This window comes from Copadichromis virginalis, linkage group LG12, assembly GCF_057382275.1.
Source record: "Copadichromis virginalis isolate Kocher_CV1m ecotype Utaka linkage group LG12, C_Virginalis_male_GT1.1, whole genome shotgun sequence".
NCBI classification, from domain to species: domain Eukaryota; kingdom Metazoa; phylum Chordata; class Actinopteri; order Cichliformes; family Cichlidae; genus Copadichromis; species Copadichromis virginalis.
The window spans coordinates 29,889,143-29,903,517 of NC_140629.1; the positions used below are offsets into that span (position 1 = coordinate 29,889,143).

General features: G+C 37.7%; 1 protein-coding gene across 1 annotated transcript in view; it reads right to left on the reverse strand.

Annotated features, from left to right (window-relative positions):
- The window catches only part of ikbkb (inhibitor of nuclear factor kappa B kinase subunit beta), a 39,015-nt gene extending 26,274 nt beyond the window's left edge, over positions 1 to 12,741 (reverse strand). Inside the window, exons 1-4 of the mRNA XM_085475945.1 lie at positions 12,568 to 12,741; positions 9,889 to 10,010; positions 5,341 to 5,435; positions 1,182 to 1,302 (exon numbers count right to left, since the gene is read on the reverse strand). Coding sequence (XP_085332071.1) covers positions 1,182 to 1,302; positions 5,341 to 5,435; positions 9,889 to 9,993 — 321 coding nt within the window. The 5' untranslated portion in view covers positions 9,994 to 10,010; positions 12,568 to 12,741. The remainder of the gene's footprint in view (positions 1 to 1,181; positions 1,303 to 5,340; positions 5,436 to 9,888; positions 10,011 to 12,567) is intronic.
- Positions 12,742 to 14,375: the final 1,634 nt, after the last annotated feature.

Sequence of the window (14,375 nt, forward strand, 5' to 3'; positions counted from 1 at the left end):
ATCAAGTAATATGAAACAGAAAGTACAACCCATTTGAGTTCCAAGGTTTTATCTAAAGAAAATATGTAAATACAACCTGAGATGAACAACACATAACATATACTAAGTCTTCATTTATTTAACAAACACTAAACTGAAGAACCAGTGTGTGGAAAACTAAGTACACCCCATGACTGAAATCACTGTTTTCTGTATGACTTTATTGGTCTCTTAGATTGTTGTGGAGGAAATCTGCCCTGCTTTCCTTAAAGATTTTGCTTTAGTACATTGAGGTTTTCAAACATTTGCTCTCTGCTCTCTGAAAGTTGCACCACTTCAATCAGGTTGAGATCTGGACTTTGACTGGGCCATTTGCAAACCTTGATTCTTTTCTTTTATAGCCACTCTGTTTTAGATTTGCTGCTAGGCTTTGGATCATTTCTGTCAGAAAGTTGGCTTCCCATTTGATTGTTGAATTAAACACAGAGGGCTTCCTTGTAAACTTAGTGACTGCAAGTGCTCGGGTTCCACAGTAGCAAAACCAGCTAAAATGATCACCACTCTTGCTACATTCTCTTTACACATACAACTTCGACATTTCTACTAATAAATGACAGGATGTAATTCAGTAATGTGCAATAGTCTTGAGCCAACCCTCGTTCCTTGAAATTTTGCTTCCAAGGAATCAGACTTGTCCTCTTGGCTTTCGTAGTCTTTCACAGTTTCACTATGGACACTGGTAACTTTTTGATGCCTCATCAATCTAGCACTTGTACCTGACATCTTAACAGTGACCTATAATCCATTCAATGTCAGCCTGTGTTATGTCTACACATAGAAAACTTTGTCAATCAAAATGCATGCACTTATTACTAGCAGGTATTGCATAAACACGTATGTTGAAGCATAAATGTAGTCATACCAAATATTGACTTTCAGGCTTGTTAGAGTTGTAAAAACTTTTTTTTTTTTACCTTTTTTACTGCATTTCAGTGTATGTCTGTACATAACACTGGTGGCTCAGGCTTTTGCACAGTACTGTGTGAGATGTGTTGTTGTTCATCTGAACTTTAAGACCCACTAAGGACCAGATGACTCAGATTATATCCTGACGTGTAAAACCTTAGGCCTGAAAGTGGCTGTACTTCCTTTTACACATGACTGTATATGCATATACACACGCAAACATAACCGGCTTTTACCTTTCTCAGATCTCCACCCTGACAGTACTCCATGGCCAGCAACGGCAGATCATTGGTGGCCACCAGTTTCTGCATTCCTTGAGGAACTTCTCGGGCAGCAACCACATTGACATGATCCAACCTAAGTGAGAAAAACTAATTAGAAGAACTGTACAATGTATTATAGCAATATAATTCATTATCATTTTAACCACAAGAAATCATCTTTTGCTAAAATGTTCCTGAAACCGATCTGATGACAAAAGAAAATGACAAATCAGAGAAGGGCAACTGATCTTCCCAAGGGGGTTTCATGAGAAATTGGGAGTGCTGTGGAGGGTGGCACCAATAAGGTAAACTCAATTCTGCTCATTATTAATGCTATCTCTTTAGAAACTGTCACTGGTAAAAGGGGATATTAGAATTAAGCTATAATAAAATGCTAAACTTTTAATCACTATTTAATCAACAATCTCAAAAACACTTGTGAAAAAAGTTTCAGCAAACATTGAAAGATTTAACTCTGTACTAAGTGCTATTTCCATTTTGCTTCCAGTTGAATTAATGGATTTGCAGTTTTTCATTTCTTTTTCCATGTTTGGTGACATAAATCTAGTGGTTTGGTTTTGGTTAAGTGCGTTAAAGTCGGGTTCAGTGTCTGAGTAAATGGCTTCAATTCTGCATTTGAGAGCTCCGGAACATCCTTCCCTTTCCTCATACGAAACTCTCATTTCTGCTTTCAGTTTTTCCCCCTGCACAACGCAAAAACACCTGGGTACATATTAGTCTTTATCTTGCATCCACTTCCAAAGCCTAACATTTTTCCCCATCAGACTTGGACAGCCATTGGCAGCCATTTCAGCCCAGCCTATTCAAGCATGCAGTTAACTTCATGAATAAACTCCCTGTCTTGCATCACTGCACCAATAATATCCAGTAAGAACCAAGCAAATACACAGAGATTAATCTTGAATTACGCTCCAATGTTTCAACTGACTGCACTGATTAATTTCCAGGTTCTTGGCAGCTATTTCTAAGGAAGTTACGCATTGTGATATCTAAAAAAAATACAATTTGTTGTTTCTGCATTTTTTTTGCCTGGGAACTGCTCTTTTACCATATCCTGTCTTACATAGAAAACATTCACCTCCACCTTTTTCCACATTAGACACAAAAATCTTCTCCACAGGCTGGGATTATGATTGCTTTTGATTGTAGACACAGTTCTGTGAGGACAACAAGTGCGCTTGGATCCTTGTAAACTGTAGTTCAGCATCTGTGTGGACAAGTCTCACAAACTTCTGCATGAAGTGCTGTGTTTAACCTATGATGACAAAATGTACCTCACTCAGACCCAGTTGGACCTTGGAAGTAGAACACACCACAACTCTTATATCACTTAATATATAACACAAAACATGATGCAATTGCTGATACATGAGTACTCTAAATTTCATATATGCAAACAATGCTTTTGTAATTTCATATAACTGACTGAGATAGATACTGTACTATTTACTCTTTGATTCTTTTCTATGTTTTTTGTATGAATTGCAGTGAAGACGCCTGGCATCAGAGTTACTCTACGCTACCATATGTTGTGCTGTTCTTCATTTAAACTTTATTAGAAAAATGTTTAAAACTTGGCTTGCATTAAAAATAACAAAACTGTTTATATCACACAATCTCTGGATCATTAAAAGTCTTACTTTTTGATCTGATTCAATTTCCTCCTTTGCCATTTCTGAAGCTTTGTGGTTTCATAATGTGTCACTGAAACAATGTGTTTCAGATTGCCTCTGACTCAAGTATTCATTACATATAAAAAGCAAAGGAGAGTGTAAAGATAACAGACTCCAACTGATATCAGACTGACCAAGAAAATGATGTACTGCATGTAATCCGTGTTGTAGGAACTCGAATAGCAGAAGACTGATAGCAATCACTGAAATAATAAATGACTGTTATTATGAGTCCTCACACGTATGCAAGTGTTCAGTTAAAGCAATAAATAATCAAACAAAACGAAATACATTCAGCTGTATAGTTATATTTCTTTAATATAGGATGTTTTCTGCTTCTGGGAATACAAGGATTCATATGAAGTCCTTCAAGCTTCAATCCTTGGATCATTTCTGCTTTTAATTTATGTTACCATTAGGCCATCTATTTAACATCTTCAAAGGCATCTCCTATCATTGCTATGCTGATGACACACAGCTATACTTTTCTGTCAAGGCTAACAATCTCAGCAGCCTCTCCTACCTCAGCTTTACTGTCACTAAAGACTGAGTGTCTTCAGCTGTGACAAAGCCGAGGTTCTTGTGTTCAGCTTCTCTTATGTGGTCAGTCATTATACTAGCCTCCTCACCAGCAATATCGAATAAGCATCTAAGAATCTTGGTATTATTTTTAACCAGCATCTCCAAGCTCATCCAGTCTTGTTTCTTTAAACTAAGAAACATCACAAAAAAGTACATGCTTTAATGTTCTCCCAACTCATTTACTGTCACTGACTCTTCACTTTTGTTAGGCTGCTAACAAAAACAAGCCAGTGGTCACATCACCTCTACTCTTACTTGTCTTCAATGGCTTCCAGCTGAAATTAGAAATAATTTTAAAATTGTATTAATAACATAAATCCACATGGCCAAGCTCCTGCACAGATAGCAGACATCATGAGAATTTATTCCAGCAGACAACCTCTTCATTCTTCTAAGCTAGAGGGGTCCACACTTTTGAAGTTGTCGTACCAAAACTTTGTAACAGCCTGCGTCAGCCTGAATCAGCAGTTTGTTTTAAACAGCTGCTGAAGACTCATTTTATAGCTTAGCTTTTCTGTAATCTTTAATCCCTTACTTCTGGCTGTAGAGTGTGTATGACTGAATGTAAGAACGTACGTTTGACTGTGTGTCTGTCAGCTGGGGCAAGTGAACTTATGTTTAATGTATAGTTTTATCCAAACTGTAAGGCACAGTTTTTGGGGGTTATTTTTAAAGCTATACAAATAAAGCTATTATTATTATTATTATTATTATTATTATTATAACATATGAACTGCAAACTGTTGAATTTGAGAAAACGTTTAGAAAAAAAAATACACAATGAGAGAAAGAGTGGGATGAAGCCTGCATGAGATTTTGGAAATGTTTTTTTTCCTTGGTTTTAAAAAGACATTCTGCATTTGCAAAAGCAACAGAATACCAGATGTATAAACACATTATAACTCAAAAACAAAGTGATGTGTCTTTCAGTAGATGTTCGTGTGCAAATCTGTGTTAAGTAGCTGTAATAATATAATGGTAGGTTGCCATGTCCCCTACCCAGTGTTTTTTTCCCCAAGTTGAGCGTGGGAGCACGGAAGGGTTGCGGTTGTGACCGAGTCTGTCTGAAAACAACACGCTTGTTAAAGTAAGACAAGGGGGGGAGGTTTTATGCGTGTGTTTGCACTACCAAATGACAAAAAGCACATGCACTTCACATCTCAAAACATAATCAAACCCTGCATAAACTGGCATCCAGGGACCTGACACCAAAACCGAAGCCATTAACAGAATGGCTTCTGGTGTGGAAAGAGAATGACTGCCAAAGCAGAGCAAAATGAGGAGGTGGCACCTAGGACGTCAGAAATAACCAAAGTCACCAAAATAACTCACTTTCATGCTGTTCTAATTAGCTAATGTGTGATTTTTACTATTTCAGGGCACAAAATTGGTTTTTATATTTTGAGAAACTTGTTAAACAGATGGGTACATAAAAGTCAAATGTCAAACTCATAAGGACCCAGTTTGTCATGGAATGTACCAAAGTGAGTCACGGCAACATGTCAGACTGAACCAGGCTAACATGCCAAAAACGGCCTTAAACCAACGCAGCAAACTGTTTCAGTTTGCACGGGAAAATCACCAATTTCTTAAAAACTGATGTGTCACAAACTGAGATGCATCACTGTGGAAAAAGAGACTTTTTCTTGAAGCTTCCTTGACAGTTTGCTGCTCATTTTGCACACAAGTGCAAGTCAGACTGGGACTTCCAAAAGCAATGGTGGGGAAAAAAAACTGTAGTTACAAGGGAACAGGTGACTGACCACATTTTAAATGAGTTATAGTTTCTGTATAGGACTTGGATGGAGTTATAATACTGATAATCACTCAACATAATCTCAAATGCAGCTTCTGACCTTTTCATGATCTGGATCTCCAGACACCATCTCTCCTTGTTTCTGTCACTCAGCTCTTGCCGACATTGCTTTATAGCAATCTGCTCCTCTGTGTCCTGAAAACAGACAGACACAAAGTCAGACTTCCATCATTTCAGAGGACATTACACTGAAAAGCTGTTTTCACACATGAACTTTAGCCTTTTATTTGTCTACACAATATCCAATAGAGGTTCTCAATTCATTTGAGATGTTAAACAATCTCTGCAGTGCCTCAACATTCGCTAACCTGGCAGTAACCTTGCCAAAAGACAGTATTTCCCATAATAGCAATGAGGCTGACTCAGATAGTTTCCTGCTTTGTGCTGCAAGTCAGAGACAGCAACTGCAGACAATGTCTCAACCTGATTCTCCTGAAATGTTCAGAGTTCATATGTCGGGCACAAAAAGCTTAAGGAAAAGAAAAAAAAGAAAGGGCGGTTAGGACAGAAAAGAAGGAAAGAGAAAAGAGTAACAAAAGCAAAATAAATTATAAATACATCAGGATAATACATTAAACCTACAAAGTCTGAACCATTAAACCTGAAACTAAAGTCCAACTAGAGTGTTTATTGAACCTAACAAATTTAAAAAATACATTTAATATCAAGTTGGATACATGAGTTTTAATTCATATAATTTATATCCACTTGTATTATTTACTCCATCCAGCTTTTCTTGCAATTGATATAATAATATGATGCTGTTGGGATTAGATTTAAAAAATAAAAATCACAATAATGATGTAGGAGCCTCAAAAACTCATGTATCAAATATAATACACATGGCATTACAGAGTTAAAGTGGACATACAAATAAAAGACAGAAAAAAGCTTCATCTGAAGTGTGAATCATGCAAAGCTGCTCTAGTGGAAATGAGCGTAACGATCCTTTGTGCGATCTTCAATGTTAATTATATATTTTACCATGACTACTTTGTATTCAAGAAACAGAGTGGTCAGACATTCCTACTTTATGATAAACAGAAAAAAAATGAGGGGAAATGGGGTAAAAGAATCACAAATTGGTCATAGGTATGGATGCCCACCGTCAGCTGGGCCTAGCCTGCCTGTGAGCCTGGTTGGATAACCAGTTAAACAATAGATGGATGGACTGGACTAAAACAATGGAAAAATACACAACTATCATTACAACTTTGCAAACCACAGAGCAGACACTATATTAAATCACTTCCCTAAAAATGATGAGAAACAACTTCTTCCTACCTGTTTCACATGAAGGCGTTTCACTTCCCATATGAGCTATTATTAGCCAACAGTATTGTCGCCAATGCAGGAAGACATAACCTTTCCTGCAGAAGAAGTTGAATCATCACAACGGCAGTGCCACGAGAGTCCTCAATCATTCTCCCTCCTAAAGGTCAATTTGCAGTGGCACCGATGATTAGCACTGTGATTACAATGCTAAACTTCTTTTTTTGAATGCTTCACTGATTATTGTAAACAGCAATGGAAGTAAATCATACAAATACGTTTATGGAAGACACACGCACTGGCCCCTCTGTTAGATACTCCTGTTCAGCACCTTATTTATGCAAATATCCAGTAAGCCAATTACATGGCAGCACCCTAATGTATTTAGGCATGTAGACGTGGTCAAGGTGAACTTCTGAAGTTCAAATGGAGCATCAGAATGAGAAAGAAAGGCGATTTAAGTGACTTTGTCGTGACTTATTTGTCATGGGAAAGTCTGAGTATTTCAGGAAGTGCTGATCTACTTGAATTTTCCCACTTTCCAGAGAACAAGAACAAATATCCAGTGAGCAGCAGTTTTCTGGTCAAAATTCTTAGTTAATGTGATGTTGAGGAGACAGAACAGGGCTCTAGACTAACTTTTTGCCACGGTTTAACTGGTGTTTCAACCGCATTGCTTAACACAGCAGTTTTACATATGCACTTTTTTTGGGGGGGGGGGGATTGCTGTCCATACAGACAATACTGATTTGTAAATGTTTAACTAACAATCTTGTGCTTAAAGTGCTTTGGCACTCTTTGGCAATATTGTAGACAATGTTAAACCTGCACTTTCAAACGTACACATGGACTACACGAATATCTGGACCACGACCAATCAGAGAGGGCCCGCCCCTGACTATTTTTGATTGGTTTAGACCACAATAGAGGCATAATGTGTGTCTGCTGTTGACCACACGGAGACTTTCAGAGTTGCGGAGTATTTCTTTTTCTTTTGTTAGTCGAACAGTTGGTCGCACCGGTGCGACCTAAGATTTTTTTTTAGTCGCACCATTGAAAAATTTGGCCGCATTTGCGACCATATTGGTTACACTCTAGAGCCCTACAGAAATAACTAGTCATCATAGACAAGATATGCAGAAGAGCATCTCTAAAAGCAGCACATCACAGCCTCCACATCACCTTTCAGATGAGACGGAATGGAACGTGGATCGTGGATGTGCAGCCAAAAAAATCTGCAGGAACTGCATGATGCCATCATGTCAACACAGACTAAAAAGAGGAATGTTTCCGGCACCTTGTTGAATCTATGCCGCGAAGAGATAAAACATTTCTGAAGGCAAAATTGGGTCCAAGCCAGAGCTAGCAAGGTGCAACTGATAAAGAGGCCAATGAGTGTATATTATTAAATACACATTTTGCAAAATACAGGTGCAGCTTCAGGAAAACAATTATAAAAGCCTGAATTACAGCCACCAACAGAGAATTGGACAGCTCTTTATTTAATGAATGAGAAGTGCTGAAATCTTTCATAATGAAACCACAACAGAAATGATTTTAACTCTCCTTTGTGGATTGTAGTCACATGAAAAACTGAAGGGGAAATGGGGTAAAAGAATCACAAATTGGCCATAGGTATGGATGCCCACTGTCAGCTGGTGCTAGCCTGCCTGTGAGCCTGGTTGGATAACCAGTTAAACAATAGATGGATGGACTGGACTAAAACAATGGAAAAATACACAACTATCATTACACCTTTGCAAACCACAGAGCAGACACTATATTAAATCACTTCCTGGCTCAAAGCCAGCTTTAAAAATGCAACGATATTAAATGTGAGTCATACAACAGCACAGCTAAAGTACAATTTTAAAGATAGGAAAAGGAAGAGCCACTAATCGGGTGTTGTCAGGTTCCCAGAGTGCCCTCTTGTTCAGTGATGTAACTTTCAAATGGTTTCATCCCGTGACTTAGAGTGACATCATTACAATAGACACTATTTCACATGGGCTGAGTGCACAAAGAAGAGCTTCCTGGAGTGAACAAAACCCATGAAGGTGAAATCCCAAATGCTCTTTTGTTCAGTTCAAAGACCTTCATTCTTTTCATCAGACCCATATTTTATAAATAACACTTTCTGAGCTTCCATTAGTCATAATCTTTCTCCAGGTTGTCCTTAGCACATGTCAGTCTGGCTTGAAGATGACAAATTGAGTTTGTCGCGGTCTACAGCCTCACAGTCAATTGCTGTGCAGTGTTCTACTGATTATCTTCTTCCAGACGATAATTCCTGAGCTGGCGAAGTCATTCAGGAGTGTCTTCACAGTTGTTCTGGGGTCTTTGGAGACATCTCTCACTCAGTTTCTTTCCAGAATTGTTGAAACCTTATACTTCCAACCTCTGTCAGGCTTGTTCTGAACTGTTTGGTCTCGTTAAATTTTGGGAAAATACTTCTAACTCCAGTTATTTAAACTTGGGAACGCTGTGATAGCTTTGTGTATCTATCTCCTGCTTTGTGAGCATCACCAATTCTTATGATGATGACTGATTACATTTGTTTTGGCAGGATGCTTTCCAAAGTGACAGCTTAAACCCGTGCTGACGTTTTGATATTGTGTGTAAATTGAACATTACAAAGTTAAAGCACCACAGTGCACAACGCTGGTTTGTGCTATGGCTTGCTAAAACATTTTTCAGGGTGGTAATCATGACCATAATAAATTAGTTTTTTTATGAAATAATAGTTCTTGTGTTCAAATAGAAATAAATTATGATTTCTAAAGAAAACTAGCAAGTTTAGAAAATCAAGAGTTCTGTAGTATCAAAATAATCCAGTGAGAGTTGCTTATACATTCTTTCACGCAATTCCACGAGTGTGATCTTAGTGAAATACAAACAGACATTAGCTAAAAGATGAGTTTAATTTGTACCCTACAGCTAATCCACCTCCACGGTCATTATACTGTTTACATGAGCTTTCGCTGTAGGAGGAACAAGGAAGCTTTGCCTCAGCAGGTTGAGGAAGTTTTCCTCATCTTAAATCTTTACTAAACACAAAGAGGGAAACACACAAGTGAACTTTCATTTCTGATTCCATTTTAAAATGACTATTTCCCTCTAAACAAAACCTTAACTTTAAAATTTGATCAGCAGAGGTAAGAGCCGATGGCTTCCCAGAAACTTCAGCAGGACATGTATAATTATCTTGTCAGTGTAATAGTTTGTTATTCAAACATCCTCTTTCCTGTCTATTATGTCCTAAAATATAAGATTCTCAAAGATGTAACAGTATGCTAGAAGTATGTGGAGTGAATACCTTGTTTTGCCATCTTGTGACATTTCCAAAGCCCCCGGTGCCGAGCCGCTCCTTCAGCTCCCAGGGCCCACAGCTCTGCGGCTGCTGCAGGGGGACTCGATTCATGACCTCCTCACCTACACCTAAAACAACAAAATAGTGGATCCGTCATGACCCATTACTAAGGCTAAAATGTTACGTTTGGCCTGAAAAATGTCATGGGAGTATGCATTTGTCTGAGCACGCAACCAGTACTCAAGCAAATAATTAACTGCTTCGTCTCGAACAATTGCCTAAAAAAAGCCTTGTTTGAAGCTTCTCAGCTCTGAGACCTACAGTGTTTTCTGGTTTGTACAGGAACCTTTTATATTTATACCTTTATACCTTTTAAAACTGATAATAGGTGCATTGTTTAAGTGAAACATGCAAACACATATAGAGATACAAAATAACATAACAGTTTGTACGATTCTGACAAGCTTGAAAGTATCTCGACCGATGGCTTCCTATCTTGTGTTTTTCTACCCAGATCTGCCTTTCCAGCATTAGCAGTGTTTGGGAGTACTGAAAAAAATGAAGCCATAGACAATTAGATTCTTTCCAGATGGTACAGTGTGATGGATCAAAGTCTGACAGTACTTGTCTGTGTTCATAATTCCATTAAATGCAGCCCAGAACCATGACTGACTCTCCACCGTGCTTTATAGATGGCTGTAGACACTCTATATGATGACTGGAACCAGAATTTTCAGATCTGGTTCATCACTCCATTGGAGCTGTTGCCACTGACTTTCAGTTCAGTTCTTGTGTTGGCATACCTCAGCCTTTTCTCCCCATTTCCCTTCCTTAAGAATAGCCACGCTTCCACTGAGACCATTTCTGATGAGGGTTCAGTGAACAGTAGATGGATCAACTGAAGGTCAGAATGCATCTCGCAGCTTCTGTGTCAGGTCTTTGCTGGAATATTACCCATTTCTAAAAACACGAGTTTTAGTCGTGCCACTTCATCTTTTGTCTTCCACTTGTCCAGTTTCCTCAAACGCACTGCACACTATGCCAGAATATGCCAACCTTTTGACTGATAGGTGTTTGGGAATCACTCAGTTGATGCAAAAACATTATATAAACATTTTATCTCCATCATTTATGCCCTTGTTTTTGTTTTGTTTTGTTTGTAAATTCATCTAAAGGAATGGGAACAAATGTGTTTTTGCAAAAGACCTTTAGCGTCTGAATATACTATTTTAAGCTAGTTCTTTGCTATGTTATATGTAAACAAAACACTGGCTCATTTTTGGGTTAGGTGCCTTTTTGAATGATTCATAGGTCACTGTTAAGTGGCTTAACAAACCAAACATTCCCCTGAAAATGATCAGGTACAAGGACTAGACTAAAAATGAGAGAAAAAGCAGCGAATGTCCAAAGAGTAAGAGTAAAATGTCCAAGAGTAAAACATTAATTTGGTAAAATGAGTAACTTGCCTATTGGTCAGGGACAGTAAGAAAAGAAATGCTGTGTTTGTCCTGTAGGTGATAACATATGTATACAGAAACAGAAACAACAGTGTTGGTGGCTTCTAAACAGCAAAAAAGTAACAAAAAGCTGTATGAATTCCCATAAGCTAATTAACCTATTATAAAAAATGAAAAACAAAATCTCATTGGGAACTTGTTGTATTATCAGTATTGTTATAAATGTGACTGCAGGGGTCTGATGGATGAAATAAAAGCTCTCCAAACTGTGAAACTACATAAACACTGAGTTTATGTTTTACAGCAGCTGCAATAAAACAGACAAAACATACATACAAACATTCCTATAGGCGAGTCTAGCTTATTAAAAAAAAGCCCGCTGTTGTGCCAAAAAGTGATTGTCTGCCAAAAACTGATTTCCAGTGTTTCTGTGTATTTTTTATGTGTAATATCTTTACGTATGTTCGTAAATAGACTTCGGTGAACAGGGGATACAAAGGGGTTACATAAAGAATTAAAAAATTATCTGTTTTTTAAGTATCTTTACAACTTGTACTTACATTATAACCAATCCGGTCCTTTATCCCCACTTAAAATATTTTTACAGAACTATTGTAATATTTGCTGCCATTTCTGCTGTGCTCTTGGCCAACTTACTCTTACAAAATACATTTTTAATGTTAATGAGATTTTTTTTACTGCATAAATAAAGGTTATATAAAAGTCGCTGCCAAAAACTGATTGCGGCTTGTATCTTGCTACACGAATGTTGTTTGTGGCTCAAGATGACTTTATGTCATCCATAAGGGATGCATTTGACATATGTTTAACATATTATAGCCCAACAAGTTACTTATAGCACTTTAAATGTGAGCAATCGCTTTTTGGCAAATACCGGAAATCAGTTTTTGGCAGACAATCACTTTTTGGCACAACACCGCTACGTGTATATAAAGAAAACTAACTGTCATATAGTCGCAGACTATTAAGAGGCCCATTAAACACTACAGGGGCGCTACATGCTTGAAGGGTTTCGTTTTAAGCTTCATAGACTGACTTACAGTAAATATACCGCCGACCTTTTACTCATTATAAGAATATTATTCACCGACACACAAAAATTTACTTTCCTTTTGTACTTCTCTGTTCATATAAAATGAGCTGGAACTAGTCTTCGTGTTTTATTTTCAAGGAGAAAAGCGTCAACATTTCAACTCCCGAGTCCTACCTTAGACTCCACACGCAGCGTTCACGCGTTTTCACGCCTTTTTTGTGTTTGAACGGCAGGTTTACTGTGTGTATCCGAGCTTTCAATCAGTAAAACTTTAATAAAAACTACTGCAGCAAATTTTGGCGACACAACAAATCTCCAAACACTCAACTTCCTGATACTGATATTTCCTGTTAACCTGACGAAGAAACAGCCCCGCCCACTTGTAGGGAAAGTCCTCGGATTATGTCCTGCTGGTAGGTTTATGCACTTTTCAACCACACATTATGAGTTTGATCACCATTAAACGGAAATTTTCTTTAATTCCCCAAAATTAAATTAAGAAACTCATAAGTGTAAACTCATAATTGTAGAAAGTCACTTAATTTAGAAACAAATACATTAATCCAAAAAACCCTTATTACATTTTTTAAAAATTGATTATTTTAGTTTAAAAGTTAGTTTAAATGTTTAAGTGAAGAATTATCGTAACCCCTAAATCATATTATGTCATGTACATTAATAATTTGGCGTCATTTGTGTCTTTCTACATAAGCAATGTGGCATCCAAACAGCCGTACACATAAAGGTCACTTTAGTGTCTCTCTTTAACTAGAAAAATGAAACACGGGGTCATCGAGAAAGAATGTGACCTAGCTAATCTTTCTGAGAAATAATCTTGCGGATCAAACGCTTTCAAAAACAATGGCCATCTTTTTTTGTGGGCGATGCCATCCCAGCTGTCATAATTCAAGAAATAAGTACACCTGGATCTGTCTGGGCTATCACATTCACACCTGCGCTCAATTTAGAATCTCCAATTAACTTAACTCTGTGCATGTCTTTGGAGTGCGGGAGAAACCCACGCTGACACAAGAAAAACAACCTGGTTTCAAATACAGGACATTCTTGTTATGAGGCAGTAAACACTGAACCACTGCATGAATGTATATATGATATCACTGCTAAGGGTGCAGCACCATTACTGTAGAATCAAACTTCCCAAACTGCTTGACTCACCCCTCTCATCTGCATCATGACCTGACAGCTCATATTAACCTACTGAAAGTCTCCTTCTTGGCTGCCCCTCTTTAGTTTCATTGGTTTCTTTTCTGTCTGGATCGTGCCCTTGTAGATCTTTAATCAAATCAGATGCTCAGATTCTGTGAGGCAAATAAATGACAAAAAAAGTAATATTTATACATAAAGCGCCTTTTATAGACATAAAGCGACAAAACAAGAACTAAGAATAATTACAACAAAATAATTAATAGCAATGCAGGGCCGGTTTAATCACAGGACAAAACAGAATGTATAGATCATTTAAAAACAGCTAATATCAATAAGACTACAGGTTTTACTATTTTTGGGGTGATCCAGTTGGGGCAGGCCTACTATTGCAAAGTTGGATATTTTTAGATCAGTTAAAATCAGCTTGTTGACGTCTGTTAAAGTGTTCATCTCAGTGTTTCACATGTTCTGACTTTGCAACATCATTGTTGATATAACGGGTGTTATATTTGGAGAAGATGCACTTCAGAGTTTCCAGAGTATACCAATGATGTTTTTTTCTGTTTAATCACCTGTTGTTTTTGCATGGAGTAATGTGAAAACTTCTGCTGCTGTAGCCCATCTGCTTCCAGAATGGACATGCTGTCTGTTCAGAGATGCTCTTCGGCATAGCTTGGCTATAACAAGTTGTTATATGAGTTACAGTTGCCTTCCTTTCAGCTTGAAGCAATCTGTCCATTCTCCTCTGACTTCTGTCATCAGTGAGACATAACACTAACATCAGAAAATTAAATTTAAACTTACACCTAGTTACC